Source organism: Artemia franciscana, chromosome 6 (assembly GCF_032884065.1).
Source record: "Artemia franciscana chromosome 6, ASM3288406v1, whole genome shotgun sequence".
In the NCBI taxonomy this organism is placed as follows: domain Eukaryota; kingdom Metazoa; phylum Arthropoda; class Branchiopoda; order Anostraca; family Artemiidae; genus Artemia; species Artemia franciscana.
This window is the reverse complement of record NC_088868.1, coordinates 38,672,272-38,689,232: the sequence shown is the minus strand read 5'-3', so window position 1 is coordinate 38,689,232 and position 16,961 is coordinate 38,672,272. Positions and strand designations below refer to the sequence as shown.

General features: G+C 35.2%; 1 protein-coding gene and 1 long non-coding RNA gene across 8 annotated transcripts in view; one reads left to right on the top strand and one right to left on the bottom strand.

Annotated features, from left to right (window-relative positions):
* Positions 1-10,826, bottom strand: part of LOC136028404 (uncharacterized) — a 48,751-nt gene extending 37,925 nt beyond the window's left edge. For both annotated transcript variants that reach the window (XR_010617828.1, XR_010617829.1), the window contains exons 1-2: positions 10,695-10,826; positions 5,824-5,897 (exon numbers count right to left, since the gene is read on the bottom strand). This is a non-coding gene — a long non-coding RNA (uncharacterized LOC136028404). The remainder of the gene's footprint in view (positions 1-5,823; positions 5,898-10,694) is intronic.
* Positions 1-15,842, top strand: part of LOC136028402 (uncharacterized) — a 61,363-nt gene extending 45,521 nt beyond the window's left edge. For 3 of the 6 annotated variants that reach the window (XM_065706223.1, XM_065706225.1, XM_065706226.1), the window contains exons 3-5: positions 3,624-3,795; positions 12,615-12,734; positions 15,664-15,842. In XM_065706223.1, the coding sequence (XP_065562295.1) occupies positions 3,624-3,795; positions 12,615-12,694 (252 nt within the window). In that variant the 3' untranslated portion in view covers positions 12,695-12,734; positions 15,664-15,842. Of the gene's footprint in view, positions 1-2,631; positions 2,773-3,610; positions 3,796-12,614; positions 12,735-15,663 lie in introns of those variants that run through there. The other 3 variants (XR_010617827.1, XR_010617826.1, XM_065706224.1) reach the window with 3 other exon arrangements.
* Positions 15,843-16,961: the final 1,119 nt, after the last annotated feature.

Genomic DNA, 16,961 nt, shown 5'->3' with positions numbered 1-16,961 from the left:
ATGCGCGTATTTGAGCAATATTCTTCTTTGCATTTCACCTAATGTCATTAGGAGTATATTTAGCTTACATTGAGAGATATTTTTGAGAGCTTTTAATGAGTTTGCCGAGTTTCCCCGACTTAGTTTTAGACTTCAGTGTCCTCAGTCGACAAAATTTCTTTTAACATCTCTTAATAAAGTTATTTTGATGACAATGCCTCGTTTCTTCGAGCCAAGACTATGCATTCCTGGTTGACAAAGAAACGTGGTATGTTCGTTAAAAATTTACCTCCAACAACAACCCTCCCTCCTCCCCATGGAACGGGTTGCTAGGCGCCCCCCCCCCGCCGTTTTTAAGTGATACTTGTTTATGCTTACATTCTATCCTATATCAGGTTCTTTAAAGTTTTATTTTCCAATTTGTCGAGTATTATTTGTTTTTTTCCGTGATTTCATGATTTCAATATTTTTTATTAATAAAACTTGTACATAGAATTTTTTGTTCTAGGATGAATCTTCAACACGTAATCATTTATGCAATAAAATATCTAAAGCCAAGGCTATATAATATTTCAATGATTCAATAGTTGACTTTACCTGTCTAAATCACGTTCGAAAATTCACAACACTGCAACATGCAGATGCACATCAAATGTAACCAATTTCTAGTAATCGATTTTCTCCCTGCATGTCAATTACTTCAGAAATATGAAACACAAGATCAATATATTCATTCTAGAAAGTGGGCATGGAATTTTCCGTGTGTGAAATCGCGTAGAAAGATTCCCCGAGTAAAAATGTTATAAAGGGATTCTTGGTCCAGCGGTCTAGTGCTCAAGTCAGTTGAAGGTAAATCTCTTTTAAATCCTAGAGGGGACAAAATCTTTGAAATATAAAGGTTACCTGAGAAAAAACGTCTTGACAAAATGAAATCTCAAAGAAAAAACCCTTGAAAGAAAAGTGAAATCGTAACGAAAAATCTCTTAAGGTATTACGTAACACCCACATGTTCATCGTCATTACATAGCATCTCCACGTGTTTTTCTCCTCAGTTACAAGCTGGGATTCCCCACGGGCCCTTAAAAAATAAGTCACGCGAGATAACGTCATTTTCAGTTACAACTCTTTGGGATTGACTGCTAGGGCCCTCCGTTGGAAATGGATGCTAAGTTCCTGCTAGAATTGACTGTTAGGCCGCCCGTTGGATTTGGATTCCAGAGCCCCCCCCCAATGAAATTGGAAGCTAGGGCCCCCCGACGTTTAGGTTAAGGGGCTGAGAAATTGGATGCTAAGCCCCTGTTTGAACTGACTGCTAGCCCCTCCCCTGTTAGAATTGGATATTAGGGCCCTGATGGAACTGAATGCTTACGGCCCCATTGGGCCTGGTTGCTAGGGTTTCCGTTTGAATTGACTACTAGGGGTACTCCCCCGTTGGAAAAGGTAACTTGAGATTCGGTTCAATTGAATTCAAGGGCATTCTTCAGGAGTTGCACGCTAGGGCTCCTTCAGAAGTGGAAACTAGGTCCCCCTCTGGAATTGGTTGCTGGTGTCCCCGTCGTAATTGATGAGCTAAGAACCTTCATTGGAAAAAGTCTTTTGGGCCCGGTGGAACTGTACGCTAGGGCCAGACGTCTAGAAGGTCCCCTACTAGTGACGCCTGAAGGTTTTTACTCTCTAATATGTAACAAAACACCTACATCATTTTGGAAATATTTCTTATTACATAATACGCACCTGCGTTTCGAAGAAAACTGATAACACCTGCGTGTTGAGGAAATCGCCGTTAGACTTCTTTGTCATCTTAAAACATTAAGGAAGAAAAGATTAGTGGCTATGGCTCCATTTAAATTCGTTGACGGGATACTTCTATATTCAAATAGGCTGCAGGAATTCAAACGACATTGTCCATCCACCACCACCCTTAAACGAGAAAGTTCTATTGACTGATTGCAGTGCCTACACTGTCATTCATCTTGCTTGGCTCTTCATGTGCATAATTTTTTTTAGTACCCAAATACCGCATATCCTCTTTTATTACATAAGACAATTGTTCAAAATCATTTTTGTTGTGTCTGAGTAACCTAAAAAAAAATCCCTCTATAACTTTTCTTGCTTAAAAAACACTATAGAAGAAAAGTTTTTTATCTTCCGTTTAAAAGCCCGTGTTGAGTAGTATAAGGAATTTTGGATCAGTTCAAGAGAACTTGTTACTTAATACATTCGGGATTAATTGCATCCAAGCAGTTTCTCCTGTGACCTACAAGTATGTACGTCTGTGAAAAGACCCTCTCCTCCTCCTTTCATAGTTAGCCCTATTCAAGTTCTCTAACTATCAATGTAATTCACGCATTTTTATGGTTTATTTAACCCAATAGCCACTACTACACCTTCACAGAATGGCTTGACCTCGAATTCTCTATTTTCGAAGGAGAGTGCCATAACCAATCGACAGCGATAAATAGAGAAGATTGTCGATTATTCATTATTTTTAGAAATAGCACTAGGCAACCTCAGAGTACAATGAACTCAAGGCTTCCTATTTTAGAGTGAGCATCATAACAACTTGACTGTGAAAGTCATACTATTTTTTTGGATGAAAGTGCTGCGCATATTTGTTATTGGCACATTGTTTCTCATTACTACAAGAAAAGTTTCATCACTGTGTCCAATAGCAAACAAAATTTAGTGGCATATGATGCCTGAGCTGCGTTGCCAACTTACTGTGTAAGTTGGCAACTGTGTAACCTTGGATTACTGTGTCCGGAGGTCGAGACCTCCATTAAGCCATCCCCAGTACGTAAGAATAAAATTATATTTTGTTTCCTGTACTTATATTTTCTATTTTTTTTTTCACTGAAAACGGTTTAATATATGTAATCTCCTCGTCAGAGGTGGTCCTGGCTGCGATGCGTTCTTAGCAATGGCACTAACATTATCATCTACACGTTATCGTCTTATACGGCGCATACTATTGGGCGTATTAATATCGTCTACACGGTGTATGCTTCACTTGCCAAACATTCAAGGTTATTATAAGTGGCTAAGATATTCCATCTCACCCTTTCATTGCCTTTTTTCCATTTCCTGTCCATTTAAGTTGCACGGAAATTGACATATTTTTTTATTATAGTTTATGTTTTTTACTTTATTTTCTATTATTTGCCATTACCTATAATGCAGGTATTTCACTCGCCACACATTCAAAACCGTCAGAGATTCGTGTAGTCAGTTTAACCCTTGCGCTGTTTATTTACTATACATTCCTGGAAATGATAATTATTTTCATAAATTTTTTTTTCAGCTAGCCTATTTGCTATTATTTGTTTGAGTTGCAACTCATTCATGAACATTATTGATACCATGTGTTTTGGCTATTTATTTTCGTTTTTTCTTCACTTCTTGACCAAAGAAATGGTATCAGAAATTAGATGCACATTTATCAGCACTTTTCACTTATCTTGTTTTTTTCTGGTTGTTTCCTATGACCTGCATGGCATGTGTTTTCTCTAGATATCCACCAGGAACAAGTCGGATCGTAGGTATAGTGACTACTGCGTTTATTTTTATCCCTTTTCTTCTATTTTCTGTCAATAGAAATGAAGATGACAATTTTCATACCATCTTACATTAGATTTTATTTCCAGTTATTTGCTATTATCTGTATGGCATGTGCTTCTCCTGCCACACACCCAGGAACTTCATGGTTTTTATGTGTAGTGGTTATCACATTCATTTTTACCCTTTTGTGGCTTTCCTTCCATTTTCCTGTCCATGGAAACACTTTTAGTTGCACCAAATGTGAACTGGTTAAGGGTGGTAAGTACATTCTAAAGTTCTTATTAGTGTGTTCACGTTACCTCTTGTGTTACGTAACTCTCATGTCACGCAACAGAAAATGGTCAATAGTTGTTCAGATATAAATAACCCACTAATCAAAAAGCAGTTTAAATACCAATATATAAATTACTGGTGTATATATACCAGTAGTTTGTAAACTAACGTTAAAACTATTTTGAAGGTATAATGCGTCTGATACTTTTAAAAGTAATATAATGAGTGTCTTTTCTGCTATTTATGGTCGTATCTTGTTCTCCAGACCGTGTCTTATTTTTCCTTTTCTGTAAGTCTTAGATAATTATTCGTGCCCTCAATGTTTTATTTTTGCATATCATCTTGCGAATATAGTTTATATAATTGCTATGTTTATTTAGATTTCAACAATTATTTCGGGCTGTTCTCTCGGTCGTATCACGTTTGATAGTTCTGGTGGTTCCAAAAAATCACCATTTGCAATTACTGCAAATTTTCTTTTTTTGGGCCGTCCTACAGACATTATGTAACTTTTCAAAGATATTTGATTATTGAAGCAATGCCGATTTTTTTTCACAAATTAAGACTTTTTACAAATTTTCTCAAACTTATGATCTATCTAGATCGTTTTTTTAGGCCAGAAAGCACCAGGATAAAATTTTTCCCGAAAAAAATATAGAAGAAGTCTAAAAAAAAGTTTAGAGAAAAATTACTCACCTACATATATATACAATTATTGCCGGCTCCTTGTTTTTCCGGGAAAATTGGCATCCTGGGATATTCTGGCCTAAAAAAACGATCTAGATAGGCCAGAAGTTTGAGAAAATTCGTTAACAGCCTTAATTTTGGGAAAAATATTTCTGTGAGTGACGTCATTTTTATATACATCGGTATTGCAATGTCGTCAGGCACTAACACGAAAGTCTGCACTCGTGTTATTGTAATTCATAAAATAGAACCAAGCCTCTACGAAAAACTGTAATGAGTTTTTACTCTAACAGCAAAAATACATATTGTGTCTGAGCAACAATTTTAATGTTTTAATTCAAACTAGATAAACAGCTGAAAAAAATTGAATTAATTTTTTTCTGTTGTTAGATTTGATGTATTCAATACGTGATTAGGCTTACAGTTTTGAGCACAATCAGTAATATAATACCTATAGGAAAAACTCCAATTTGGGAAAAACCTCAAATCCGTAATTATTACAAATGGTGATTCTATTAATCCACCTAAAATGCCATGTGGCTAAAAGATATAAAACAGTGAGAACAAGGAAATATTCTCTCTCAATGTGCCTGTGGTAGCGCAGTGAATTGATAATTTGCCTGAAAAATGGGGGGCAGGGGTTTGATTCCTGCTGCCTCAAGGTCAGTCGACAGGTTCGCTACCTGTCCCTGTAAAAAGACCATGCACTTGAACCGTTGGCAATAATTTGTTGACACAATATGAGCCATCAATGGCTCTCGAGGACCTTTGTCGTATATCTTTTTCATCTTCTTTTGAACAGGATGTACCCACTTACTTTTGGTTATAGGTCATTCCAGGGAGGGTGAAATTCAAAAATGAATAATAAAATATATAAATAATAAAAAAATTGTATAATAAAATTTTCAGGTTTAGAGAAAATATCTTGATAGCTATAACCTATTTGAAATGAAGCCATACGCCAAAAAAGAACCTATATGCACCAAAAAAAAAAAAAAAAAATATAATAATGCAGAACAAATAAGAAATAATAAAAAAAGTTTATTAATAAATTTATGTATAAAAAACACTAAACAAAATGTAATAAATTTCAATTACTTGGGGGAACACTATTTGTAAGGACCCCCCCCCCTCTCTCTCTCTAATCATGTGTCTCGTTGTAGCTATAAACTTACCCAACTCTCTTTCTTCTACCTATTATTTTTGAAATATAGTTCTAGGTATCACATAAGACTGTTTCCCAGAATTCTACCTTAGAAAATTATTTTCATGTATATAGATATTATACTCGCCGACAGAAAAAATGTAGATAGGAATAAGTATTACCTTGGACCTGACTCGAATCCCAAAATCCAGAAATCGGGAGAGTCCTTGAATAAAATCCAGAAATCCTTGAAGTCCTTGAATAAAAATTAACTCAATTGGCTTCGCCTTTTTAGCCGTAGTTATATTTATCTAATGTTTGTGTATCAATATCTTATACCTATACCGATTTCTATACCAATTTTCTATGCATCTGGTGCATAAAAGAGTGTATTTCAAGTGAAAAGTGTGCAAGTTAGTTACCCTGTTCCTTGGGTTAGTTACACTTGCGACGAAGTTGCCAACTGCTGAGGTTCGCTTTTAGTTATATTTATAAAATAAAAAAACTAGTTTTTTTTAACTGAAAGTAAGGAGCGACATTAAAACTTAAAACGAACAGAAATTGCTCCGTATATGAAATGGGCTGTCCCCTCCGCAATCCCTCGCTCTTTACGCTAAAGCTTTTAATTATTTTAAAAAGCAGAATTGTGGCAAAGGTCAAACTTTAGCGTAAAGAGCGAGGGATTGCGGAGGGGACAACCCATTTCATATACGGAGTAATTTCTGTTCGTTTTAAGTTTTAATGTCGCTCCTTACTTTCAGTTAAAAAAACTGTTTTTTTTATTTAATTTCCGAACGTTATTGAATTAATGCATTTTTGATTTTGGCTCTCCGCACATACATTATTAAAATGAAATTTGTATATTAATTCTTTTTTTGGCAAAATGGCTTTTTCTTAGTTTTTATCAGACAATTTTGAGAAATAAGGGGTGAGGAAGGTAGTTGCCCTCCAATTTTTCGGTTGCTTAAAAAGGCAACTAGAACTTTTAATTTTTAGCGAACGTTTTTATTAGTAAAAAATATACGTAACTTAAGAATTAACTTACGTAACAAACTTTTATATTCTTATATTTTTATTATGTATTCGAGGGGGTTTGTACCCTCATTAATACCTCGCTCTTTACACTAAATCGTAAGTTTTGTCCCAATTCTTTAAGAATGACCCCTGAATCTGAAAGGCCGTAGAATAAATAGTTGAAATTACTAAAAATACTTTAGCATAAAGAGCGAGGTATTTATCTCCTCCTAAATACCTCGCTCTTTATGTTAAAGTATTTTTAGAACCCCTCATATGCGTAATAATCTCTGTTCGTTTCAAGTTTCAATGCTACTCCTTACTTTCAATTGAAAAAATGTTTTCATGTCTATTTTTTCATTGTTTTTTATAGTAATGCTAGAGAATCCTGCGCCCTTTTCATTGAATTTTTCTTCCCCCATGACATATTCCTCCATGGAAAGATCCTCCCACATAGCCCCCTCCCTCAACCCCACCCCCAAACCAAAAAAATCCCCCTGAAAACGTCTGCACATTTCCCAATAACCATTACTGTATGTAAACACTGGTCAAAGTTTGTAACTTACACAGCCCCTCCCTCAGGGATTGTGGGGGAGTAAGTCATTCCCAAAGACATAGTTATTATGATTTTCGACTATGCGGAACAAAATGGCTATCTCAAAATTTTGATTCGTTGACTTTGGGAGAAAAAAGAGCGTGGGAGGGGGCCTAGGTGCCCTCCAATTTTTTTGGTCACTTAAAAAGGGCACTAGAACTTTTAATTTCCGTTAGAATGAGCCCTCTTGCGACATTCTAGGACCACTGAGTCGATACGATGACCCCTGGGAAAAAACAAAAACAACAAAAAACAAACAAATAAACACGCACCCGTGATTTGTCTTCTGGCAAAAAATACGGAATTCCACATTTTTGTAGATAAGAGCTTGAAATTTTTGGTACAGAGTTCTTTGATACGCCGAATGCGATGTGATTTTCGTTAAGATTCTATGACTTTTAGGGGGTGTTTCCCCCTATTTTCCAAAATAAGGCAAATTTTCTCAGGCTCACAACTTTTGATGACCAAGACTAAATTTGATGATACTTATATATTTAGAACCAGCATGAAAATCCAATTCTTTTGATGTATCTTTTAGCATCAAAATTCTGTTTTTTAGAGTTTCGTTTACTATTGAGCCGGGTCGCTCCTTACTACAGTTTGTTACCACGAACTGTTTTATTTGTAGTTCTATTTATTTATTATTTGTGTGTCAATTTCTTAGCCAATAAAAATAACACAAACTCTGATTGGCAATTATTTATGAAATTTTAAGCCAATAAAAAGCAATAAATAGTTTAAAGTCAAAACTTGTTTTTGCAAGTTTCTTAATTTTTAATTTCCTGGCAAAATTAAAATTGGGTTTTTGAGGAACCTGTTTTAAGCGAAAATGAATGAACATGGCAGGTATTTTCGAGGGGAAGTACATTTTTTTGGAATGGGTCATATAAATGGAATGGTTTCTACACTTTTTCTTTCTTTTTTTTAAGTGACAAAGACCTTGATAAAAAATAAAAAGAAAGTAATAACTACTGTATTTGTAAAGCTAGAATAAAGTAAGGCTATGCAAGAATAATAAAATTAAAATAAGAGTATATCGGTGGGTTGTTCACAGAAAATGGGCAAACAAAGCAACACATGCCACGCGCAGCACAAGAAGTCACGATATGGCATAATCAGCTACGTATGGTCAAGACTGTGCCCTGTGGCGCTTTTAGATGTATTCAAGGTGGAAGAGTGTGGACATTCCCTTGAACAAGACAAGAATAAACTAAATGAATATTTAATCTTTATGGGAGCACGAATATACGCTAGGCTTAAGAGTTGTTCTTCCTTCTCTTCTTTTTGTCTCACCTTCCTTAGCAAATTTAGTTCATAAATATTTTTCTCTTGCTACAGACTTCAGAAATCAGTGGTGGTACAACACTTTAAAATCAATGATCTTCATCGTAAGCTGCCAATCCATAAAAGGCTTCCCGTCTTTTCCTTTCATGACGCAACATTACCAATTTTAGCAAACAAAATCAGGTTCTGTCGACTAGTTTTTCGTAGTAATTAATTTTTTCTTGGCAGTTTTAGAACACGCCTGAGCGGTTATTCAAGGATGCTTTCCTGATCTCTGGTTTTTGGGATTCAAGTCCAGTCCAGGGTTGCCAACTTGCAAAATTTTCATGTGAAATGCACTCTTATTTACCTCAGAGGGTGGGCGGAAGTGAGAAAATCACTCTTTTTGATTGTTACTTTTCATTTACTTTGAACCTCAGCAGTTGGCAACTTCGTGACAAGTGTGATTAACCCGAGGAACAGGGTAGCTCACTTGCACACTTTTCATTTGAAATTCACTCTTTTATGCATCAGAGGTGATGCGCAAGCTTTGGCAGCAGTGCGCGTACAATTTCTTTGACTTGCAGTCTTTTTGAGCGAAAATCACTGGTTTTTTTTTACCTCTACCATGATTTTTAAGTCAAAGTCTAAAGTTTCTAAAAAAAGAACCCTTAAATTCTTGAGCTTAATTTACGATTGTGACTTAAGAAAGGTAATAAATAATTTCATTTCTTTTTAAATGCTTTTCACAATTCTCTGTTGTAGTTTCCATAATTTTGTTTCTAAAGTATTATATTTTCATCATATTTTGTATATTTTGTTAGGATTTAACCTAACTTCATTTCTTGGGTGTAGTTGCAATAACCCGTAAGTAACTCTCGTCTTCTAATTTTATAATATTCTTTTTAATTTTCTAATTGTTAGTCTTCTAACTTTATTGGCTCAATAAAGTTCACCCTGGTGAAGAAAGAGAGAGAGAGAGCGAGAGCGAGAGAGAGAGAGAGAGAGAGAGAGAGAGAGAGAGAGAGAGAGAGAGAGAGAGAGAGAGAGAGAGAGAGAGAGAGAGAGAGAGAATATATATATATATATATATATATATATATATATATATATATATATATATATATATATATATATATATATATATATATATATATATATATATATATATATATATATATATATATATATATGTTTTTAACTACGTAAAACTTGCGAATATACAACATTCTTCTCTGTCCCATTATATATATATATATATATATATATATATATATATATATATATATATATATATATATATATATATATATATATATATATATATATATATGTATGTATATATATATATAAATGAACTTTTTTTTAATCTGAATAGAGAGCTAAGAGCTACATTAAAACAGAAAAAAAACGAATATTATCCTTAAAATGAGTTTGGCCCCTCCCCCACTTTTCAATCTGAAATCTGTCCAATGCTGTTGAAGAACTCATTTTTTGATAAAATAAGTATAGCCACTGTGTAATTTCGCGTGTTTTACTTACCTACTTTCAATTTTATTTACCTAATTTATTTAACAATTGTCTTTCAAATTTTGAAGTAAAAATTGTAGAGTTTAAAAAAGTGGGTATCAGTAAGCCCTTTCAGTTTTTGTACAGTATGAAAAGTATTTTTAATTCGCCTCCCATTCTTTTTGTTTAAGACCGTTTTTTTAAGGGGGGGAGGGTATTCGGAAAGAAACTCAAACTTTTGTATAAAGAAAAGAGAAGGGGTTGATGCAGTTACCCTCATATACAGGATACTTTGTGTTCGCTTTTAATTATAATGTTGCTATATTTTTTTTATTTGAATAAAAAAATTGTTTTTACGTAATTTATGCTCGCTTGTAATATAACATCCAATGTTTTCCAAAAGTGAAAGGGGCCACCGCCTCCACTACCCCCTTCCCTCTTGACAATAGAGCCTATCTTGTCTCAGGCGGTTCTTCTAGGAAAAGGGCTGTTTTAGTGTATTTTCTTTTGAGTTACATGGATATTTTTTTTTCTAAAGAAAGTATCTTTTCTGCCTTAAGAGGGGAACTTTTTACCCCCTCAGCAACCAACTGATTCTACATTCATCCATGCATAAATTCTTTGAAATGCAAAGAGGCTAAAACACAAATATAAAACATCAGAGTGCTAAACTAATTTATCCAAAGCCCTTCTCTCCGAAAGGTCGAAAATGCACTCCTAAAACGCTTTTTCGAGGCCTTTGGCACCCCTACCCGATAAAAAGATTTTCTGGCCTCAGTACTAATGGCTGTTGTGTAACCATGTGATAATTGATAACTGTTAGTTTTATTTGACAAAAAACATCTATAGGGACAGTTCAGTTCTCGAAAGAACGAGTGCTATACTGCACGCCACTAGCTCTCGCTAGCTAAAACTCTACATAGATGGCGTTTTAATCTGGCGTGACCACTTTTTTTCCTAAATGAGGGTACTAGTTCCAGAATTTCTTTTCAAATCAGGCTTATTTTGAAAATATATAACCGCTGTTTTGATATAACCACCCGAAGGGAATAAAGTTCATATGACACCTCAGCCAGGAAAAATGAAAAAAATCATGTTTTTATAGATAGTATCTTTTGGGTTTTCACATGTTTTGAATTATGTTTTGTAATTTTTTAAGAAGATCCCACCCCCTAATGAAAAATCTAGCGTCCGAGCAGCGTTAGAGTAAAAAAAAAGATTAAGATTAACGTTTTTTGCGTAATTAAAATCAGCAGAGACAGTAATTAATGTTGATGCATATATTCTTACCGAAACTGCGTTTCGATAATTAAGCAGTTTCTTAGAAAATCGTAACTGTAAGCTCAAATTTATTATATCACGGCCAGTAAAAGATTTTTGAAGAAATTTTTAATGTTGTTACTGCAGGCTACTTGTGGACTTCTCTACTCCTAAGAGAACATTCTGATTTTTCATGCCATTTTGTGTTTTCAGTTAAGCGCAAGATTTTGCAATTCTGCAGAAATATGACGAATTGGTCTCTGCAGATAGTTTTTTAGACACACGTATCTTGCTTATCTCTGGAACAAGCCAATAATATTTACTTGTTTTAAGTTTCAAGTTTAGTAGTTACTTCTGTAAGAAAAGCTTCGCTAAGAAATCGAACACATAAGACAAACGATAGGAAATTTACAAAGGGAAAAAAAATCCACTAGCCTCCAATTTTTAAATTTATTATCCATCTTCAAGGGTGATTTAGTCTAATACTCGCTTTTGCTTTATGTGTTCAACATCTGTCCTAGAAAGAGTATATTCTAAACGTTCACAAAAATGACATATTAAGTCTTAGAGTTTGAAATCACGACCATTTCAAAACCCAGAATGGCTATAGGTGAATTGGCAATTCTTCATTGTTTTGGACTCTTGCCTTGGGAGACTCCACTGGATATGGAAAATTTTTTTACATAGTGTTTTTTTTTTCAAATGGCCACTTTAAAATTTTGAAATGGGACAGGGTTTGCCGAAATACACCTCGAGGACGAAAAGAGGACTGCACCTGGTGTTTTTGGTTCGAATTAAACTAATTCCTAAATTTGACGACAACTGGCTCAGTATCATCATTCGTGAAAAAAAAAATTGAAGAAAAAATAACCAAAGGAATAAATCGAGGGAATTACACGCAGAAGTGACAAACTACTACTACTTCTAACAATTCACCACAGCACAAAGCCACCGAAGGCCAACACTGCCTTGCAAGCTCCTCCTCTATCCCAATCTATTCAAAGCCACCCTCTTTACGACCCTCCCAGGAATTTCAAATTTTCCTCATATCTCTCTTTATGACATCCTCCCAAACCAACCGCAGACGACCTGATTTCCGTTTAGCCCTTGACGGCTGGTTGAAAAGGACAATCTTTGGCAATATGTCATCTTTGATTCGCGATCATTGATCTTGTGATTATTTTTTTCTTTTTACTTACTTTGCATCATTTCATTACACATATTATGTCAGAAACATTACTTTTCAAGGGTGTCTTTTCTATATATTCCTTGGTGACTTTTAACAGTACTCTTCTAAACTAATGTGATTTTAAAGAATTTTTTATTTTTAAGGAATTCTATTACGTCCTTTTCGCAACGTTGTTCTATATAACTGGGATGATTACTCAGTTGGTGGTTTGGAGCAAAGCTGATGCCCAGAAGTATTTTGCCAGTTCGAATCTCGCCGCAGGGGTAAGTGACATTATCCAAAAGCTAATAAAAGAGACAAAATTGCTAAATTCATCACCATAAATTTAACAGACGGACAACGTTAGAAACAAGAGCTCATATGGCACTTGTGATGATGTCAGAAGAGCCAAGAGCTCATATAGTATGAGCTCTAGCGAAATTCTAAGGATCAACAGAATGATTTAAAAGGAAAATCAGAGGCTTAATGCCGGTCGGTATTTAAAATAAGAGCTCTGAGACACGAGGTCCTTCTACATATCAAAGTTCATTAAGATCCGATCACCCATACGTAAGTGGAAAATACCTCATTTTTTTTTCAATTTTTTTCTCTCCCTTCAGCCCCCAAGATGGCCGAATCAGGAAAATGACTGTTATCAAGTCAATTTGTGCAGGTCCCTGACACGCCTACCAATTTTCATCGTCCTAGTACGTCCAAAAGCACCGAACTCGCCAAAGCACTGGAATTCCCCCACCCCCCAACTCCCCAAAGAGAGCGGTTTCGTACCAATTATACCAATCAAGTATCTAGAACTTGTGCTTATTCTTCCCATCTGGTTTCATCCCGATCTCTCCACTCTAAGTTTTTTCCAAGATATCCGGTTTCCAAGATTTCTGTTTTCCCCCTCCAACCCCCTATATCCCCGGATCCAATTTGAATTGAAAATGGAGCATCTAAGACATAACATCTTTCTATATATTAAGTTTCATTAAGATCTGGTCACCCATTCGTAAGATAAAGATACCTCAAATTTCACGTTTTCCAAGATTTTCGGTTTCCCCCTCCAATTACCCCCAATGTCACCGGATCTGGTTGGGATTCAAAGTAATAGCTCTGAAGCAAAATAATAGCCCCCCCAACTCCCCCAAAGAGAGCGGATCCGGTTCGGTTATGTCAGTCACGTATCTTGGACCTATGATTATTCTTCCCACCAAGTGCCATCCTAATCTGTCCATTCTAAGCGTTTCCTAAGATTTCCGCCCCCCAACTCCCCTCAATGACAATAGATCCGGTTGAGATTTAAAATAAGAGATTTGAGTTACAAGGTTCTTCTAAATATGAAGTTTCATTAAGATCCGATCACTCCTTAGTAAGTTAAAAATACTGCATTTTTTCTAATTTTCAGAATTAACCCCCCCCCCCCAACTCCCTCAACGAGAGCGGATACGTTCCAGTTATGTCAGTCACCTATTTAGGAATGGTGCCTATTTTTCCCACCAAGTTTCATCCCGATCCCTCCACTCTAAGTGTTTTCCAAGATTTTAGGTTTCCTCCTCCAACTCCCCCCAACGTCACCGGATCCAGTGGGATTTAAAATAAAAGCTCTTAAAATTATAATTATTATGTTTTAAAGGTGATATTTTAAAACTGCTGAGGTAGATTATCTCAAGAGGATAAAAATGTAATTGCGTATACATTGCCTTGGCGATCCTTCCCTTCAAGAATAAAAAACACAAGAAGGGAGATTTTAATTGAGGGGAGTTGTTTTGTTTATGCACTTCGATTTCATTTCGAGTCTATAACGTCTCAAATGTTCGAATTCATGTCTAACTGCAACCAGAAAAAAAAATTAGTATCCAGATACGGTGCTCTGCTGTCAAAGTCACGCTTTTTCTCCTTTTGTTTTCAATGTAAGCCTATTTAGTTCTCATATTAAAAGAGTATTTAGCACCGTTTTTTAACGTGGCAACCCTGACTCGGAGTCCAGTTAAGCCTGTTATTTTTAGTTTGATTTTTATGGATCCAGATTCACCAATTTCCACCAATTACGCTGAACTGCATAAGTTAACATTAATTTATATTTATTTTTTTCATTGAATATAAACCTTTCCCACCAACACATTTTTTAGAGGAAAGGTAGCCATATTGCACCTTCTTGCACCACATTGCCTTCATGATATTTTAACGACCATGTTCAGCGTATGCTACTACAATTGAACCTTTGAAATGACAATTTCAGCTTATAAAAGTCGATTGAAATTGTGAAAGGTTGTCGACATTTTGCTGCAACCTCTGCTAAGCTGTCTTCATTGGAAGACGGTCGGACTTAAGGCAGGACGGGCTCTCAAGGAACCTTCCTATGCCTCCCATGTTAAACATTTAGACTTTCCCTGACGTTCCTGAATTAGTGATTTCGGCGGTTTCATTTTAACAGATATAAAAAAAAGTCTGGTGAATATTTTGATCTAATCAAATCTTAAAGCCGACAATTATTTTTTTTTATAATTCCAGAATGATTACAAAACCTGTTTCGGGTTTCCATTCTAGATTGCTACAGTTTGCATTCTGTTGTTGTGGAGTATCAAAAAATAGAGCAAAAATTTTTCTACTCATCCATCAGAAACTTATTTCTATAATATATACTTCCTGGCTGCAGTCCCTTCAAATTCTTTACATATTTGTGTTCCGAAGTCCAAAATTTCCCTCAAAAGAATAGATGCAGCTGTATTCGGAGCGCGTGATAATGCATAAATTAGACCAACGGATTGTTCTTGAGTGATTCAGTGAAGTATTAGTTAGTTGTAACCTCCCACCGAAAAAATTTATCCTCGAATAATATTTTCTCTAATTTCCTCATCGAATAGTAGTTTTTTTTTGCAAATAAATCTTACTATTTACTTGCCATTATGAAGAATAGCAATGCAATAATCATAATTTTAGTGAGAAACCCCTTAAGTTGAACCTTCTCATGTTTTTTTTAGTTGAAGCGACGAAGAAAACTGACACCTTTGTCTTTGACCGAATTGCCACCTCAGAAAAAGAATTAACTAGAGAGTAAAATGCTTACTTCGGCTTGGCCTTAAAGATTGATTTGTCGGACTTGAAGTTGAGATTTGTAATTTTTCAAACACGCTTACACCAATAGGGACTATTGTTATTACTAATCTTATAATCAGATTTTTAACAGTTTTTAATCGTTTGTTTTCTTTTCAGAGTTTTGGTTTCTTCAACACATTGGCCTATGGCGCGGAAACGCTTTTAATATTCCTCGAGCTTTAATTCATAATTATTACAATTGTTTGTGCTTCGAAAGTTTAACTGCTGTTATATTTAATAATGTTCCGTGTGCCCCGTTCTAGTTTTATTTTTATAATAAATCCTAATCTTGAGAAGTTCTAAGACAGTGCAATTTTAAATGTGACAAATGTTTTCACCGTATCAAATGATAAGATGGATTAAGAATGTGATTGACAAAAAGTGAAGCATCTAAGAGGCACGAAATTTTGATATCCAGCTCGATTTTGAACTATGCCAACTCGATATCCCATATAGCCAATAACAGACACCAATGTATATATTTATTTTTTTTTTGGGGGGGGGGGGATCAAAAATTGGAAAATTACAACAAAAAGAGTGCACAAAAATAAAAGAGAAAGTCGTGAAGGATCACGACTGGAATTTTAAATGTGACAAATGTTTTCACCGTATCAAATGATAAGATGGATTAAGAATGTGATTGACAAAAAGTGAAGCATCTAAGAGGCACGAAATTTTGATACCCAGCTCGATTTTGAACTATGCCAACTCGATATCCCATATAGCCAATAACAGACACCAATGTATATATTTTTTTTTTTTTTTGGGGGGGGGGATCAAAAATTGGAAAATTACAACAAAAAGAGTGCACAAAAATAAAAGAGAAAGTCGTGAAGGATCAGGAGCAGTATGAAGGAATAGTTAGCCTATCTTATGTGCGCTCCTGTTTACGATGTATATAGATCCAGTTTAAAGTAGTTTTTGCTAACAATACTTGTAGGTTTACAGATAGACGGTGATGGCGCTTTACGGAAAGACCAATACGCATAGGTTTATTTTAAGAGGAGAGAATTTTTGAGCAGGAGAGGGTTAAGTTTAAAAAGCGTAAAAAAGAGTTGTATAGTTTTGGTTTAATTCTTAGCTACCAACACTGGTAGGGTTTGCATGCAGACGGTGATGGCGTTTTAGGGAAAGGTCCTTGTGCATAATTTTATTTTAAGAGGAGAGAGTTTTTTTTTTTTTTACGGGAGAGGGTTAAGTTCAAATTGTGTAAAAAAAGAGTAGAATAGTTTTGTAGCTACCAAAAGGAAAAACAGTGAGGAGAACAAACGATACTAAAACGAAATGAAACAGAAAGAAACATAAAAATGATTATAAGCGCCATAGGCCACGCGAAAAAACCTATTGACACTTCAGGAAGATAAAATTAAAAGAAGGGTCTTTCTCGGAAATAAAACTTCAACGTCCGGTATTCG